This window comes from Prionailurus viverrinus, chromosome X (genome assembly GCF_022837055.1).
Source record: "Prionailurus viverrinus isolate Anna chromosome X, UM_Priviv_1.0, whole genome shotgun sequence".
Classification (NCBI taxonomy): domain Eukaryota; kingdom Metazoa; phylum Chordata; class Mammalia; order Carnivora; family Felidae; genus Prionailurus; species Prionailurus viverrinus.
In genome coordinates, this window is record NC_062579.1 from 2,463,560 (window position 1) to 2,481,976 (window position 18,417).

Below are 18,417 nucleotides of genomic sequence, written 5' to 3' on the forward strand. Positions count from 1 at the left end.
GCTGCTTCCTACCACCACGACGCGTTTATACGGATTTTTTTCAGTCTGAATTGTCTTTCCTATTTTCTGACCATGGACACGTGAATACTCCTGGGCTCAGTCTGAATGCCGCCCCTCAGAGCGACCTACCCTAAACCTCCCCATTGGAAATAAAGGTCCCATTCTCTGCTCTCTCTTCGAAGCTTAGCCTGCAACAGTCAACATGTGCACTTAACTGCCTCTTACTGCAGCCAGGTCATTTGACGATGTTCACTTTCTCCTTCATTCCCACACCTCATCATGGCTCAGGAGAGCACATTCTGTCACAGCAAATGCTCAGTAAATGTGTCCTGAAGGAACAGCCTAACCCCCTGTCAGCAGAAATTAAGAGGATACAGGAACGCCATCTTGGCACCAATGGGCAACCCCCTCGCTGCCGGAGGGCACTCACTTAGCAGAAGGAAGAAAACTTAACACAGGTATTTGCTTACTCTTACGTTTTTAAAAAGTAAGTGCTAAACAGTAACAAAACTATGTTAGTAAGTTTACAAAATGGAATCGTTTTATTGCATTGACATAACTTTCCCAGTTAAAAAGAAAAGACCGATTGCTAACCATTGCTGATATGCTGGAAAATCTGAAAGTTCGTTGCAGATGAGTTTTAATCCCAAAGTAGCTTCTCTAAAGATTGAGATCAAATCTCGACAAAATGATTGCATCGTGTTTGCACTGCAGGCAGGGTACTAGGCACCCTTTCTGCCAGGGGGGGTATGCACATGGGCAAGGAGGGAGTGGCCTCTGAGGACATTTCAGGATTCACGCGGTTTCTTTGTGCTGAGTAAAGAGAAGAGGACTGGGGAGTTCTTTACACGCATAAAGCACATTCTCTGAGACTCCCCATCCAAGTTTCTCCTTGGCCCTCCTATGCGTAATCCTCCAGCATAAATGCACCTCCGATAAATACTCTGGCCGCTGAAGTAACCTGAACTCATCAGCAGCAAACGCAAGCATAACAATCCCCTTGCTAGATGGTTTTAATCTTGAATATCATTCAACGACCAAGAGCCTTAATCGAACATAATGAGCATCAGAGTGATGTCAGTTCCCATTTCTTCATTTAACAATCTCTTTAATTATTACGTACAACAATCTTGCGATTTGCATGTGGAGAAACGACCCATCTGCTTTGCATTAGGGTCAGCTGGCTCCCTTGACTGGAAGGAGCTCCAGGACTCGGCTGTAATTGTGTGCAGATGGGGCTCGGCCCCTCGGCCCCCCCCCCCCAGCCCCGAGACACCCGGCCCCCACAGCCCGGCCTTCTGAAGAGTCCTAGGTAGCTTAGCCAGCATCCATGCTGCACAACCAGATGTGCACCAGGCATGCCTTCTCCGTGTGTCCTTTATTACGTAAATGACTAGAATTTTTCTTCTTTAGTTTTGAACAACCTAGTCCCCTGAAATCTATGCTGTTCTGTCAAACATGTTATCCTATAACATCCCACCGTATGGGACATTACAGGTGCATTTTCTTTAAAGCGTGACAAGTATTTCGGTGAAACCCAATGATGTAAAAAACTTTGCAAATAGAATGACAGAAAACTCAATGATCACAGTCGGCAGTTGTAAATCACGAGATCTGATAACTCCTGTAAAAATGTTTCTATCGTGAGTCTAAATGTTATGAAAATGTAGCAAGATAGAGTGTTCCAACGATTCAATAATTAGCCACTACCCATTATCTCTCACAGAGCTAATCAGTACTCAGGCAATTTGTGTTCATATCACATCCAGGAATCGGGTCACTGTATTCAAAATGCTAAAAAATGGATTTGTGAAAAGTGTTATTAGACCATCTCTAAAGACCTGAGCTTTAAATATTTCAAATATGAAGACATTCATGGAGATATTAAGTCAACACCATCATCAGATCTTTCTGGAAACAAAGCGATACATGATTAATGTTGGTTTGCGCATGGTAAAGAGAAAACAGAGATCACGGAGAGCCACAAATTGATCTCAGTCTTTACATTTGGACAACAATTTCAGGTTCTCACCTTCCCTACCCAAATGAGTGCCAGAGCTGCGAGTCAGAAGCACCAGTTTGGGCAGTAAAATAAAAAATTATATCACCTTCTGGAGGGAGGAGAGTGTAGGTCAGCTATAAATCAGGCTTAAAACAGACCAGGGGGGTGGGGGAGTCACAAGTGCCCGATGTGCAAGCATTGATGTTTTACCTGTGGAGAATCAGCCTTTTCAACTTCCCGAGACCATGCTCTGGTTTGCACCGCAGGGTACTGGCCGCTCAGGGGACATTTACCTGCGTTAACGTTTGCAAGCATCCCGGGGTGTGGCTAACAATGTTATTTGAAGGGCGAAGGAAAAGCTGTCTGTTGTCTTGCTTTCTTTTAAACTCTAACACAAGTCTATAAGGTCAACTTAGAGACAACGGCTTAGGACAATTCCTACAGCATAAGCCAAATTAAACGCTCAAATAGAATGCAGTTTGTTGACCATCGTTTCAAAACATGCATTGATTTTAAGAGCATCATCAGGTTTGGAAGCTATAGAATCTAGGAAGTCCCCCTCTTCCCTACCCCAAACACAGGAGGCTGAACAGAACATTTGTATGTATTTCTGTACTTTAAGAAAATTTTACTAACCCAATAAGCTTTCATGAAAGGAAAAATACAGTAGAGGCCAGTACATATCAATTTACTGCAAAAGTTGAGATGATTATTTGTCCACAGGTGAGCGTTATATGCATGAGTACTCTGATAAGGAACTACTGGACCTGATGTTGTACCCCAACAACTTACAGATCAGTGCTTTTATTAAAATATTTGATATTGGGGGGGCACCTGGGTGGCTTAGTCAGTTAAGCGTCTGACTTGGGCTCAGGTCATGATCTCGCGGTTTTTGAGAGCGAGCCCCACGTCAGGCTCTGTGCTGACAGCTCAGAGCCTGGAACCTGCTTCGGATTCTGTGTCTCCCTCTCTCTCTACCCCTTCCCCACTTACACTCTATCTTTAAGATAAATAAACGTTAAAAATTTTTTAAAAATATATCTGATATTGATACATCTTTTAACTGACCTACACTGTATTAATACAGTGATTTCAGGCCCTGCTGTGGTAGTTGGACAGACTCCAAGTGAAAATACCAGGAGAGGGGCGCCTGGGTGGCTCAGTCGGTTAAGCGTCCGACTTCAGCCAGGTCACGATCTCACGGTTCGTGAGTTCGAGCCCCGCGTCGGGCTCTGGGCTGATGGCTCAGAGCCTGGAGCCTGTTTCCGATTCTGTGTCTCCCTCTCTCTCTGCCCCTCCCCCATTCATGCTCTGTCTCTCTCTGTCCCAAAAATAAATAAACGTTGAAAAAAAATTTTTTTTTTAAAAGAAAATACCAGGAGAGCTGGCCCAGCTGGGAACCAGGGGGCAGATGTATTCCCGCCACCGAATACCAAGTCGTCTGAGAAACAGCTTGCAAGCTCAGTGTCAGCACCTGCAGACTGGGGTCAGGACCAGCCGGTCTCACCCAATGATGGGTGCCCTCTTCCTAAGGAAACAGACGGCACAGACCTAGCCTGAGCAGCGAGCAGAGGGCAAGCTTCTGACCCGTGGCTGGTTCGGGACAATAAGAAGGCAACGTGCAGGCCAGAAGGATGGTGGGGGCTGGTCCCCCACAGACGAGCCCAGGGGGATTTGGGTGCGGGATGTCTGGCTGGGTAGTAGGTCTTTCTCTCCTTGCACAGCCAAGCGCTGGGTCCAAGAGGACCCTCTACCTGGGAGACAGGGAGCCATCAGCCCCACCACGCTCCTCGGTGCGACTCCAGTCAGGAACACGATTACACGCTTCGGGTAGCTAATCAGCCAAGGCTGTGGCGGGAAGCATTCTGGCCGGCTGTGTGGGGCCCCTCCGACTTGCACTGGTTGCACCTGCTCGCATGCTCACTGCCATGGTCAGACGTCCCCCGACGTGGAAACCAGCCCGCCTTCAGGGACTGCCCAACAGAGCGTAGGGGAAAATACCTACCTGCAGCTATGTGTATGCTCAAAAAAACAGTAATATAATCCTAGTCTCATTGGGCAAAAGTCATCATCAGGTCAAGAGACTGTTCATCCTATTTCTAATGAGTTCTGCATGAACTGCCCGTCTCCATAAAAAGCCAAGAGCTACTTTATAGAAGGAGAGAGACTTCAACGCTTCTTTTAAAAGTCCATCATATTTAGTTAAGCATAGGTTTAAATTTTTTTTTAATTTTTTAATGTTTATTTTTGAGAGAGAGAAAGAGACAGAGTGCAAGCAGGGGAGGGGCAGAGAGAGAAAGGGGGACATAGAATCCAAAGCAGGCTCCAGGCTCTGAGCTGTCAGCACAGAGCTTGACATGGGACTTGAACTCACATCACGACCTCACCCACCTAGGCGCCCCTTTAAAAGTTTTTTTCCTAAAGTTTGTGTTTTTTTTGAGAGAGACAGAGAGAGAGAGAGAGAGAGAAAGACAGAGTTAAGCATAGGTTTAAATTGCAAGTCTCTTTTAATAATTAATCATTTTATGCTGGCCCTTCACAGACTATTTCCTTTATTCTTGGTGAACCAGGCATATTTGAAATTCACACTGACTCTTCAATGCTTTTTAAATAAAAAGCATATTTTAACATAGAATGCCTCTTTAAAACACCCTACTTTAAAAACACTAAGGGTTTTACAAATGGGTTTTCAACAATCATTATAAAAGCATGCTATTTTTGTGGTAAATGCTAATACTTAAATAGCAAATGATCTATAATAACAGAGAAGGTTTCATAATAACAGACTTTAGAAAAATTAAATGGTGTTTGGTTTTGCAAAAGCGATTTTATGTAGTTTACAATGAGAGGCATGAAAACAATAAAACTTTAAATCTATTAAACGTCACCCAGTAAGAAGGGGAAAGCGGCAATTATTTTGAATTTGAGACAGGTATTTATGCCAGTTTTCCAAAGATCCTATGGAAAAAAGAAAGGGGGGGGGGTGCAGTAAGAAAATAAAAGCCGGATGGATTACACAGGTTTCAGACTGGAGTAATTCTCAGTGTGGGCCAGAGGAGACCGGGGCAGGGACAGAAGTCCTGGGAGACGAGAGTGATCTAAGAGCGGACTTCTGAAAATAGTTCGCCAGCCGGCACATAATTCAAAACGGGCATATTGCTGGCGATAGTGTTTCATGCGGTTTAAAAATAACTGACCTATATTTGGAAATAATATATATTTGGTGTGAAAGAGAGGAGAATCAAAGATGATTCTCTCTACTTATAATATTAATAATAATATTTATATACATAAATGGTTTGATGAACTGACTCCCCATCTCTGGAAGATAGCTCTTCCTCCCCCTGGTTCTCAAGACACAACTCAAAATAGTGACAGTCCACACAATGACAATCGTGTTCTTGGATTATGCCAACAGGAAATCCACAATACTGGTGCATTGGTTATGCATTTCTCAAGGGTGCCCCACCCCCAGCCCATTTTTCCAAGGATTTAAATCCATTTACTCCAATGTACCCAGGGCAGCCGAATTGATTTATTCTTACTCGAGAAAAGTACGAGAAAGTTCCTGAAGTGATGTTGTCCTCCTGAAATGTTAAATGTGATAAGGATGATTTGCTCTGCCCCAGAATGTGTGTGCTGTGGCTGATCTATACAATCCGGTGGTATTTTCAGATGTTTGTGGCACAAAGTACACTTTCTTACCATTTTTCTTCTCTTCCAATGGTGCCATCTTTGTTTTTGGTTTTCGTTTTTGAGAGAAAGAGTAAGTGAGTGGGGGAGGGCAGAGAGAGCCTGACGTGGGGCTTGAACTCACCAACTGTGAGATCATGACCAGAGTCGAAACCAAGAGTCAGGCGCTCAACCGACTGTTTCCCCTGGGCACTCCCCGTAGTGCCATCTTTGACTGACACCCTTCCCCATGCACACACAACCCCACTGTGAGGGTCCCTTCACAGTGGGTGCTCTGCTCATTACCTTTGTACAGCGTCTTGGGCACCTGGCAGGTGTGTCCGCACCCATTGGAACAACATTTCTTAACCCCAGAGCACTCATTGTCAGCTTCACAACTTTCCACACAGGCGGCGGCAAATCCGCTTGCTTTCTCGGGGGCCGGGCAGTCCCCCTGCTTCACCGCTAGGATGTACTTGAGGAACTCACAGCTCGTCAGGCATTCGTAGTTCTTCTTGGGGAACAGAGGCTAAAGAGAGAAGAAGAACCATTCTCTTATTTTTAAGATGTAAAATTCTTAAGTCATCTTTGCACTCGACGTGGGTCTCGAACTTACAACCCCAAGGTCAAGAGTCACACACTCTTACCGACAGAGGCAACCTGGTGCCCTTAAAAGAGAACTTCTCTTATGACAGACTCAGGACGCTTGATTTCCAAGACATCAGAAAGGAAGGTAAAAAATTCTTACTTGGTCAAAATTTCCCTGGAATATTTTACAAAAAAAATAGATTTGTTTTCTTTTCCCCCCAAACCCATAATACTGTATGTTAATTTCTAAAAGGAACCCGACCCTTGAATTGTACCTTTCCAGATACACATGAATTATACAAACACACATTCACAAAGTATTACATGGTGAGTTAAATGTGGTTGTCAAATAATTGATTACAAATATTCATAAAGGATGTTAGTACCATTTGAGGGGCTCTTTCGGACCACTGTACACATATTTTCATTCTCTAATGAGTCATTTAGTTTTTGCACGGTCAATACTAATCAAGATGTGTTTGCTGTAGCCCTACGGAACATTTACAACCCTCACATCAGTTAACACATTTAGTGATAGCTTATCAAATAGTAGTCTAAGCCTCAGTTAACTGAACATATTTTAATAATATCCAGCTTCTAGAGTTAATGTGCACATGGGACCTCTTATCAATATGGAATTGTCAATAAATTCTGCAGAAAACGAATGTGAATCATTGTTACCTGTGACACAGTCAGGTTCTGGATAGCATATGGCTGATGATATTTCAGTTGAGCCCACAATCAATGAAACACTAGAGAGAACAGGTATTCCTTGACTTGTTTAGAGAGTCAGTCGCATTATGGAAACAGTGTGAGTAGTGGAAAGGGTCACTTATCAGATGTGTCTTTTTCCTTAGGAAAAATGGTTCAGGACAGCATTTGGTGATGCTTCTTTTGCTTTGATGGCTGGTTGCCAAGATAGCTGCCCTAACCCCAACCAGTCCCCTAAACCCATTGTCAGCTGCAATGCACCTGTTCAGCCAGGTAAAGTCCCAGCCCTCCATCCATCCCCTTTGTAAGGGTGCCATGTTGTTGCTAAAGAAGGTTTTGTGAGCCAGGCTCCCAGGCAGTGGGGATGGCACTCCCACACCCACCCTCTGCCAAGAACTGGGGCACTGAGTGACACGTGGCGAACTGCAGGCACCCCGCCAGGAGGGGAACTGTCTAGAACTGTCCCCTCCGTGTGCACGAAGTGCTCACCTGCATGGGCTTGAACTCTGGTGAGGCTGTGCTCAGTCAGCCCTAAGCAATGCCAACAGCAGTGTCAGAGAGGGGCTCCACTCAGAGCCTTCCTCCTGGAGGTAGGAGACCACCGAGGAAGGTTCTCTGTTTACTGTTTGATGTCAAATAGGAGTCAGCGACAGCAGAATTACATGTGGTGGCACTGGTGACCACGAACCGGGGTGCAATGTGAACAGCATGTGGTAGGTGCTGTTCCACACTGCTGACTAGCCATGACTCATGACTGGTAGCACCTGGGGACCCCTGAATGGCACCCGGCAACACTTCTGGTGGCTGAGTCAACACGGGCCTCACCGATGACTGCATAGGGCTCACCGCTACCTGGCAACATCTGGGCATCTCCTGATAACGCTGCCCACCACCTGGTAAGACCTACCCTGTGTTACCAGTTGCTTCTCAGTGACTGAACACGAGTCTCTACCACATGCTGGGAAACACCTGCCAGCATGCTGACCACTGCTCCTCACTGATGACCGAGTTTGACCCTCTACGCAGCTAGCGACACCCACGTCTTTACCTTGCTTCCAAAAAGGGAGTTAATGATAGCCAGTTTACTCCTCATGTTGATGGTGACTGAAATGTCATTGGAAACCACAAACATGGTAACTCCAGCACCAGGACCCGTCCCAGTCACCCAGGAAAACTCCAACCCCAGGGCAGTCCTCCATGCTGCTTCTCTTCTCCTTCCCCCGATGGTGCCTTCACAACCTGCCTGAGGCGCCTGGGTGGCTCCCTCGGTTAAGCGTCCGGCTCTTGACTTTGGCTCAGGTCACCATCTCACAGTTCATGGGATTGAGCCCTACGTCTGGCTCTGCACCTGGCATGGGGTCTGCTTGGGATTCTTCTTCTCGCTCTCTCTCTGCCCCTCCCCTGCTCCTTCTCTCTCTCTCTCTCCCTGTTTCTCTCTCTCAAAATAAAATTTAAAAAAAAAATGTGCTTACGAGTTATGACGGCAAGCGCTACATTAGGTGTATTTTACCACAATTAAAAAAAAACTTACCTAAGGGCGAGAAATGTGTGCATACTGTGCGGACATGTGTGATATCAGATATGAGCACTCTCTCACAGACACGTGGTCTTTCTGATAGCGTAAATCTAATGTACTTTCAGGTGTCAATGCTGTATGACCATTAAATATGATGGAAGAGTTCAGACTCTGACAAAAGTGGGAAAACTGGAAGCACTGGCTAGAAAAGGTATAACCCCAAAGCGTAAGTCACAATCGTGGATGTCAAATAAATGATTATTAGCCAAAACAGTGTCTCAACTGAAGAACTTCCCGGGTAAAACCTACAAGAAAGGCCATGCTTTCAATACAGAAGTACCATAAATTTGTAGCTCATTTTTTAACTGCATAACACTGAAAGCCTCGTCAGTTCTTAAGGCTTTTCTGTCTTAATTTCACAGTTCATTTTTCTGTTAGGTGCTAGGTGTGTTTCCCTTCACTGGCTTTTGAATTCCTAAATTTAAGTCCAACCCTAACTGTGGAATCAAGGAAGGATGTAAAGGGATCCATAACAATGACGGAGTGCTGGCCAGTTTCTCTCTCAACAAAACGTATACATTACATGCACTGAAAGAAAATATTTAGTTACCCAAGTCAATTGGCCTGCATGGGCTGAAATGGCCGTGTACAAATAACTTCATTAAATCTGGCAAGTGTTTATGGCTTGCTAACTGGGATATCACCACGACTCAGTTTGCGCTACGGCACGATCACATCGGCCTCTTTCGTCTTCACGTATGAAAACAGGGTATGATTTGAGATTCAGATAACAAAGTGTGGGCTCTCTGCTCACGTGACTCTCACCATCACTGCGCCAACCGCCATACCCTTGAACTGTGAGAGACTTCCCGGTCAGAGACAGTATCTCCTCATCTTAACAATTTACTGATGGAGCAAATGGGGCAGAATTAAAAACAAATAAACAAAAACAGTGGCCTTCCCAGGTCCGAAACATTTGTTCCCAGTGAATGTCATGTAACAGGAACAGTGATAATTAGCAGACTCATTTAGATCTTCCGGTTGATGTAAGAGGCGTTCTGTACGTTTATTCAATATTTCTCCTTCTTGGTATGGATTCAAAACTGTGATTTTTTGTGTGTGCATGTGAGTGTTTGGAGAACCGTGGAAACAAATGCGTGAACAAAAAAAAGTTCATCCTTGCCCTGGAGCTTTCTCGACGGGTACATGAGCCTGAAGTAATACAAATAACGTTATGAATATTACATGAGATGGTGCATACAAAGGACGAAGCCCTATTATGCACCCCAATGGGTACTCAATAGCAGTGGAGTAATTGGTGTCTCTTTTCTTTTCCCATGCTACAAGTTTACTGTTTAACATTTCCAAATTCTTCTGTTATTCCGACAAAAATGTTTTAAGAGCCACAGACAGAAAGTTGGCTCTGCTTCTCCACAGCGTGACCATCACAAGTTTCCAACATGCTACTGCCAGGTTAAGTTCTGAAATCTGTGTGCGGGGACGTTGCCCTGTTGGCACTTATAAGAAAGAAAAACGTCTAAGTTTGGGGGTTCGTCTTACAAATGCACGGATTTGGTACAACTATCTTACAGATGACTTGGATTCAGTGGTTCCATTGTTTATTAAAGGCAGATTTTAATGTTCTCTATCAATTATCTTGGATAATTATCTTGGATTAGGTTGAAAAACTATTAGTGGTCTGAATGTAAATTGGAGAATATATGGTCTCTGTATGCAGGTCTGTCACTATGCCTTTAAACATAGCTTATTGAGAATGCACTAGTTGAATGGAATAAAGACAAAAATGAGTGCAAGTCAGTGAAAATGATGTGTGAATATTAGTATTCTAGACATAAAGAAAATGTGTAAATTGGGCCACTAATGGCCAGTTATAAATCCTGTGAACATAGGTCACTCGGTGTCAGTAAAGATACTCCTGACCAATAAGCACCTACTATTTCTTATGATATTACGAGTTAATTACTGGGAGACTCGTCAAGAGAGATGTGAAAAATTTAGGGAAGGTGTAAGTTACCCCCATCATGATGAGTACAGTGGCCATCAGCTTCATGGGAAACGAAAACGTGTGGAAACACGGATGGATGTGCTAAATGCTATATTTGTTTATAAAATTGTACCAGCTACTAACACAAACTGTTCATTGTAAGATTAATGTAATTCCAACTCCTTATAAAACTATTAATATGAGGGGTGCCTGGGTGACACAGTTGCATCCGACTCTTGATCTCGGCTCAGGTCATGATCTCATGATTTCTGAGTTCGAGCTCTGCATTGGGTTGTATGCTGATGGCACCATGGCACGAAGCCTGTTTGGGATTGTCTTCCTGTCTCTCTGCCCTTCCCCCCCTGTGTGCTCACTCACTCCCTTTCTCTCCTTCAAAATAAGTAAACCAAAAAAATTTAAAACTACAAACGTGAATAATTTTGCAAATCATACAAATCATACATCTTTTGCTAAGTCATTGGCTCTAATTTAAAACTGGGGAAAATCATGGTTACTATGCTCATTAATTTTTGTTCATTCTTTTTTCTGCCCTTACCCAACACAAAACTAAGAACAGAATACTCTTCAAAGATCATGTATTTTTCTAGAGTAGTTAGTATCTACTGGTGTCATCATGCAGTCAAATAAGACAAAGTATTATAGTCAATGAAAATACCCTTGGTGCAATGGATTAGGTGAAAATCCTTAATATTTTATGGAATATTATATATTGTTGATTCTTATAAATTTCTTATAAATCTCTCCTACATCCCATCTCTCTGCTTAAAAACTAAAATATGTATTTTAGTGCCTTATCTGGGCAATATTCTAATAAGCTCAACTTACCTGGCAAACGATAAAAATACAATGAAATACTAACAATAAATACTAGGTTACCAGTTCTTGGATGCTTTTGTGGAAGATACTATTATCTTTGTTTTGTTTGGTATAAAATGCAAGGTATTGTACGATCAAATAATCTGTGCAGTAATCATGGAATGATGAACATAAAAACATCAAATTCAGTAAATTATCTTAATATGTTGGAAATCACATAAATATGAGGCCTCAGATATGGAGAGAACATCGGACTTGGTATTTAATTCAACTCAACAGGACTGTGTCATGTATCAAATATAGCAGTCTTTGAGAAAAGCCAGGGCTTGGGTGGGTTTGTTTTTTCCTGCTTCAGCCAATACACACCTAAAACGTTGACGGCAGAATCTGTCCCCCAGGGGCTTTGCTTGCTTGTCTCACTTATTCCTCCCCAGTCCCCATAACCATTATGATCTCCATTTTACACACGAGGAGACAGAAACTCAGGGAGATTATAATTTATCTGAAATCACAAAACAAGTAAGAGTGTGGGCCACTCTTGCAACAGTGTTTTTCTACAGACCATCCCATATCTCAGGGGAAACTAAGAAGGCAGCAAGGACTGTGGCTCTCAACTTGCTTTCCTAGGAGGATCACCTGGGAGCTTCTAACACTCTTAAAATGTCAAGGCACAGAGGGAACACATTCTAAATAGGTTCTGATAAACAAGCATATGTGGAAATCGTAGATATACACGTATATATGTAAACTATATATATGCAAATCAAAAGACAAGGAATTTTATCCAGGAATATTGATAAAAATCAGCAATACTTAGACACAGTTTGTGCTACTGAACTTCAAGGAGAAAAATATAATTTTGTGGCATTATCAACAATAGCCAAACTATGGAAAGAGCCCAAGTGTCCATTGACTGATGAATGAATAAAAAAGATGTCATATAGATACACACACACACACACACACACACACACACACACACACACACTGGAATATTACTTAGCCATCAAAAAGAATAAAATCTTGCCATTTGCAACGATGTGGATGGAGCTACAGTGTGTTATGCAAAGAGAAATAAGTCTGTCAGACAAAGACAAACACCATGTGATTTTATTCACATGTGGAATTTAGGAAACAAAACAGGAATATACGGGAACGGAAATAGAAACAGAGAGAGAGAGAGAGAGAGAGAGAGAAGCAAACTATAAGAGACTTTTAACAATACAGAACAAACTGAGGGATGCTGGTGGGTGGGGTGGGGGGATTGGCTAGATGGGTGACGGATATTAAGGAGGACACACTTGTTGGGATGAGCACTGACTGTTGTATGTAAGTGATGAATCACTGAATTCTACTCCTGAAACCAATACTGTACTGTATGCTACTTAGCTAGAATTTAAATGAAAATGTGGAAGAAAACAATTATAAAAATGTAATTTTTCAGGCACCCAGGTAAAAAGGGCAAATTGATTATGATGGAGAAAATATGGTTTTCCCCATGTCAATTTCTCCCTACAAAATTTAATGTGTGAAGCTAATATAGCAATGTTTGCATAATAGTAAGAAAATAAACTATACATATACATATATATATATACACAAACACACATAAAATCAGCTAAGCTGTTATTCAAACGTACATGTGACAGAACCATTCTCAAAGAAAAAACTCAGAGAACATAGCACCCGTGAGGATTTGTTACAAATCGATGCAATGCCAAATTCAGCCATTCTACAGATAAGCAGGAAACAAGAATAAATGGGCTAGTACAATACTCAGTACTCAAAGAAAATCATGCAGATACTTATATATTATGGGAGAGAAGCATGTGCAATCCAATTTGGACTTCATGTACAGTGGTAGGCAAAGTTTGTTGTGAACAATTTCAAAGAAAATGGCTATCAATGGACTCCTTTTTAGAAACAAAAGATACCACATTTTTTTAAAGATTTTATTTTGTTAATATTTTTATTTATTTTTTTTAAATTTTTTTAACGTTTTATTTATTTTTGAGACAGAGAGAGACAGAGCATGAACGGGGGAGGGGCAGAGAGAGAGGGAGACACAGAATCCAAATCAGGCTCCAGGCTCTGAGCTGTCAGCACAGAACCCGACACTGGGCTTGACTCATGAACCGTGAGATTATGACCTGAGCCAAAGTCAGATGCTTAACCCCCTGAGCCACCCAAGCACCCCATAAAAGATTTTATTTTTAAGTAATCTCTACAGCCAGTGTGGGGCTCGAACTCACAAACCCTGAGATCAAGAGTCACATTCTCTACCGACTGAGCCAGCCGGGCACCCCAAGATATGATCAAATTTAGAAGCCAAGTGTAAAGAAATAGGTGTAAAAGTCTTGATCACTTTATCATCCACATAAATATATACCTAAAATTAAATAAACCAGGAATTATGGTGAAGGAAGAATATTCAATGTAATAAAACTAACAATTAGGAAATAATGTTAGAAAAATTGGGAGGTACAAAGACTGGTGTGAGGAACATATAAGTAACTTGCGTGGAACTTAATTTTAGGGCATCAGTATATAATAAAGCAAATATAAAATTTTTTAAATAATGCTTTTGATCTCATAATGCTTTTCATAATCATTTTCTCCCCCAAATTTGAAGATTCCTTTTTCTTCTGTTAAGCTCAAACAGTATTAAACTTCAAGCATTATTTTTAAAAAACTATCAAGCATTGAGATACCAGATAAGATGTTCGCTTGATGGTAATGTATTGGGCTCCCCCAGACCAGCCCAGGTTTGCTAATTCACTAGGGAGACTCATAGGGCTCAGCATATAGTCCTACTCTGGGCTATGATTTATTATAGTAAAAGCAAGAACAGGGAAAACATGCGTAGCATGAAGTCCACAGGAAACCAGGTAACACATGTGAAATGCCGTCACCAGAGACATTAAGGAGACACTCAGTGCCCAGATTTTTGACAAGGCTGGTCACCAGGCTGCGGCCCAAATACCCAGACAGCCCTTGAGAAACTGGTGGCCATCACAACCATACTGTTGTACTAATAGTTTAGGGACAGTGAACCCCTCTTACAGTTAGGGAATGGGGGGAACCCACCCCAAACCTGAGTTCCCACATGCCAGCCAAGAACCAATCTTTTAATTAGGAATTTCTTTTTTTTTATGTTCATTTATTTTTGAGAGAGAGAGACAGAGGTGAGTGGGAGAGGGGCAGAGAGAGAGAGGGAGACACAGAATCTGAAGCAGGCCCCAGGCTCTGAGCTGTCAGCACAGAGCCTGATGCAGGGCTCAAACCCACGGACCCTGGGATCGTAACCTGAGCTGAAGTTGGGCGCTTAACCGACTGAGCCACCCAGGCGCCCCTAATTAGGGATTCCTAAGAGAGTGGTCTTAGGTTTGCTGTGGTAACTCTTTTGCACAGATAACCATGGATATTCTGGATGGTAGAATCTGGAGTAATACTTTGGTTTTACCCTCCTGTGTAGTTGTTACATTAAGTTTTTAATGTGCATATATAATTTCCACAAAACCATAAAAACATTACACTGTTAAAAAAAATCTCTAGTTGCATCTTTCAGAGAAGGAACATAAATACTACTAAAATAGGAAAAAGTAGTCTCAATTCAAATGTTTCTAATTTATGCTTGGAAATGCAATTATAATTTGCCTGGAAACTCAATCATGCATCCTAATTTATTAGATGGGATTACAATTAATTTGGTTCCCAGGCAAGTTAGAGACCCTGACCATGAATAATATAAATTAGGAGAACATCAGAAACATGCGTTAGGGAAGTCACTTCCAATGAGTACATGTCCCATTTGTCAAATTATGGTCATCTTAGGTTTACCTCAACTTCCTCTTGGGAAGAAAATGAAGAGATTAAAAAAAAATTTTTTTTACTGTTTATTTTTGAGAGAGAGAGAGAGGCAGACTGTAAGCAGAGGGAGGGGCATAGACAGAGGGAGACATAGAATCTGAAGCAGGCTCCAGGCTCTGAGCCATCAGCACAGAGTCCGGCGCAGGCCTCAAACTCACTAACCGTGAGATCATGACCTAAGCCGAAGTCGGTCGCTTAACTGACTGAGCCACCCAGGCGCCCCAAGAGATATTTTTAAACTACTAATTTAAAAAAAGTGTTAACCTGGAATTCTATACCTATACCTTTCATGTGAGGATGGAAACAAACCAGCAACTAAAATTCTGCATTTTGAGAGAGAAAAAAAACTAGGGGTTTCCCCTGTTAAAAACCATTTTTTGTTGGTTTCTTTTCAGTCCTTATCAGCAATTCGCATCTGCTCTGTCTACAGAATATCACAGAAGAAAACACAAAAGACTTCAGACAATCAGCGCGCAACTCCGAGTGAGCCCTTGACAGGGCACCCCAGTATCCAAGCGGGACACGCGCATTCTCCTGCATAGGAAAAGCCCCTGCTTCCACGGGCTCAGCTCAGCGACGCCTAATGGAAATGCAGACTCTGGGTGCCCACAGCATGCACCTCCCGAATCAGAACTAGCACGTCTAAAAGATGCCCAGGTGATCTGTGTGCACAAGGGAGTGTGAAAGGCGCCGTTCTGGGCCATTCTACAAGCTGCAGGAGGCATCTGCAGATGTGAGTGTCTCTCCATGTCCTCCCTGGCTTCTCATTCCAGAACCCTGGGCTTTTTACCCAGAGCACCTGTAACCTCACACCCCTGACAAGCCTCGTTTCCCCCAGCATACGAATGTATTCAAGTCTTCCCAAAGGAAAGGTACACAAAAATCACGTCCTTAAACTGAAGGTTCCTGGCCACAGCCCCTCCCCTCCCCTCCTCCCACACAGACACTCTTAACAAATGGACACAGACAGTTGTGTGGATTTGGTCGACATTTCCTCCTGTACTTTTTATTCCACAGCCCAGAGTTCTACAGATGGACGACCACTGCTCCACAGAAACCCTCTGACAGGGTTCTAGTCACCTCATGATGACAAAATCCCTTTTAAGTCTGTACCTTACTGACCTATCGCAGAATTCACAAGTATTAACCGTGCCCTCCGCTTTGGAGTGGCTAATGGCTAATCTTTATTCAATGTTTCTCATGTTCAGACCCTGGTTAAATGTTTTACATGCATCTTTTATTTTTTTACTCAAATTTGATGCTCTTGCAGTTTCCATGCTATATTCCCTTAACGCTTCCCACCTGCCTTGTCCCTCTTTCCAGGTGAGCTAGGTCTTTAAATCACTCAGAATAATTGCCAGTCTCCACTTCTTGTAAAATTTCAAAACTCATCAATTCTCCTCCAAGTGGACCGCATATAATTCTGTATTCCCCAGCGTCATACAAAAATTCAGTGAAAACTGGGTGCCTGCGTGGCTTAGTTGGTTGAATGTCCATCCAACAGCTCCTGATTTCGGCTCTGGCCATGATCACGTGGTTTGTGAATTTGAACCCCGTGTTGGGCTCTGTGCTGACAGCACAGAGCCTGCCTCACATTCTCTCTCTCCCCCTCTCTCTGCCCCTTACCCAGCTGCACTCTGTCTCAATATAAATAATCTTAAAAAAAAATGCAATGAAAACTGAGCACCTGAGTGGCTCAGGGCTGTGTGCTGAGTGTGGAATCTGCTTAAGATTCTCCCTCCACCCCCACCCCTGCTTCTGCTCCTCCGTGCATGCGTACTCTCTCTCCTTCTCTCTCTCAAATAAATAAATACATAAAAATAAAAATTCAATGAAAATTTTTTTCATTTCAATTTTTTTTTTAAATGGGGGTGAAACAGCCTACATTCCATGGAGAATATGTCCCATCAAGCCAATAAACTACTGAAAAACCCTAAGAAGTCACTCAATATTATTGATTTTCTCATTTTGCAGGACTATAAAATGTGACATAATGAGGGTAGCTTCTGTTATAAGAGGACCGGTAGGGACTCCCGGGTGGCTCAGGCGAACATCCAACTTCTGCTCCGGTCATGATCTCACGGTTCATGGGTTTGAGGCCCATGTCGGGCTCTGTGCTGACAGCTCAGAACCTGCTTGGGATCTTCTCTCTCCCTCTCTGTCTGCCCCTCCCCTGCTGGTTGCTCTCTCTCAAAAATAAATAAGTATTAAAAAAAAAAAGAGGTCCAGGACACCTGGGTGGCTCAGTTGCTTGAGCCTCTGACTTTGGTTCAGGTCATGATTTCACGGTTTGTGAGTTCCAGCCCTGTATCAGGCTCTGTGCTGACAGCTCAGAGCCTGGAGCCTGCTTAGGATTCTGTGTCTCCCCCTCTCTCTGCTGCTCCCCTGCTCATGCTCTCTCTCTGTCTCTCAAAAATGAATAAATGTTTATAATTTTTTTGAAGAATTAAAAAAAAAAAAGAGAGAGGACTGGTAGAGGCAGCCTCACAAGAACTGTAAAACGCCATAAGCATGCCTAGCCATGTTTCGGTCCCAGGACACCTGCGATTCCTAAGGTGAAAGGAAAATTGGGACGGAGTCTGCACTTTCCCCACTGCCCAGAGATCACAGTCCAGAAATACAAGTATCACCTTGAAAGGTAAATGTTTATCATTCGTAAAAATAAAAGGAAAACGTTTATCATTCCTAAAAATAAAATTTTACTATTTATAAAGTAAGAAAAATTAGCACTTTGTGAACATGTGCTATTCACTGGTTACCCCAGCCTCCACTGCCTCTCTCACCTACCACTCCCGGCCACGCAGCAGATTTCACTAAGGACAGTGAAGCTTTCAGAAGAAAACTTCCACAAATCCCACACTGACACCCACCAACGTAGCTGAGCTCATTCTCGTATCCTGAGAACACACACACCTTGGCATACGATACCATGTTCTTGCCCACCATTCATCAGCATCCTTCAGTAGCCCTAACTCTTGCACAGATGTTCCAGAACAGGAGAAGGCACTGCTTCCATTCCCGAATGCATGCATTTACCCAGCACCCAAGATTTTAAGACGCACAGCTGGGTTTTGGAGCATTGGAAGGGTAACATGTTTGAGTGCAAGAGACCCTCTGTAGGAGCGTGATGAATCTTCACAGCTTTAGTTTCTGACATGCATTTTCAGTAGTATTGGAACATTCCATGGCCCAGTGCACCCAAAGTAGTAAGGGGCC

The 18,417-nt window shown here is 42.9% G+C and overlaps 1 protein-coding gene across 4 annotated transcripts in view; it reads right to left on the reverse strand.

The window, feature by feature from the left end:
• The window catches only part of ANOS1 (anosmin 1), a 188,997-nt gene that overhangs the window by 53,656 nt on the left and 116,924 nt on the right, over positions 1 to 18,417 (reverse strand). For all 4 annotated transcript variants that reach the window (XM_047843331.1, XM_047843333.1, XM_047843330.1 and 1 more), the window contains exon 4: positions 5,981 to 6,203. In XM_047843331.1, coding sequence (XP_047699287.1) covers positions 5,981 to 6,203 — 223 coding nt within the window. The remainder of the gene's footprint in view (positions 1 to 5,980; positions 6,204 to 18,417) is intronic.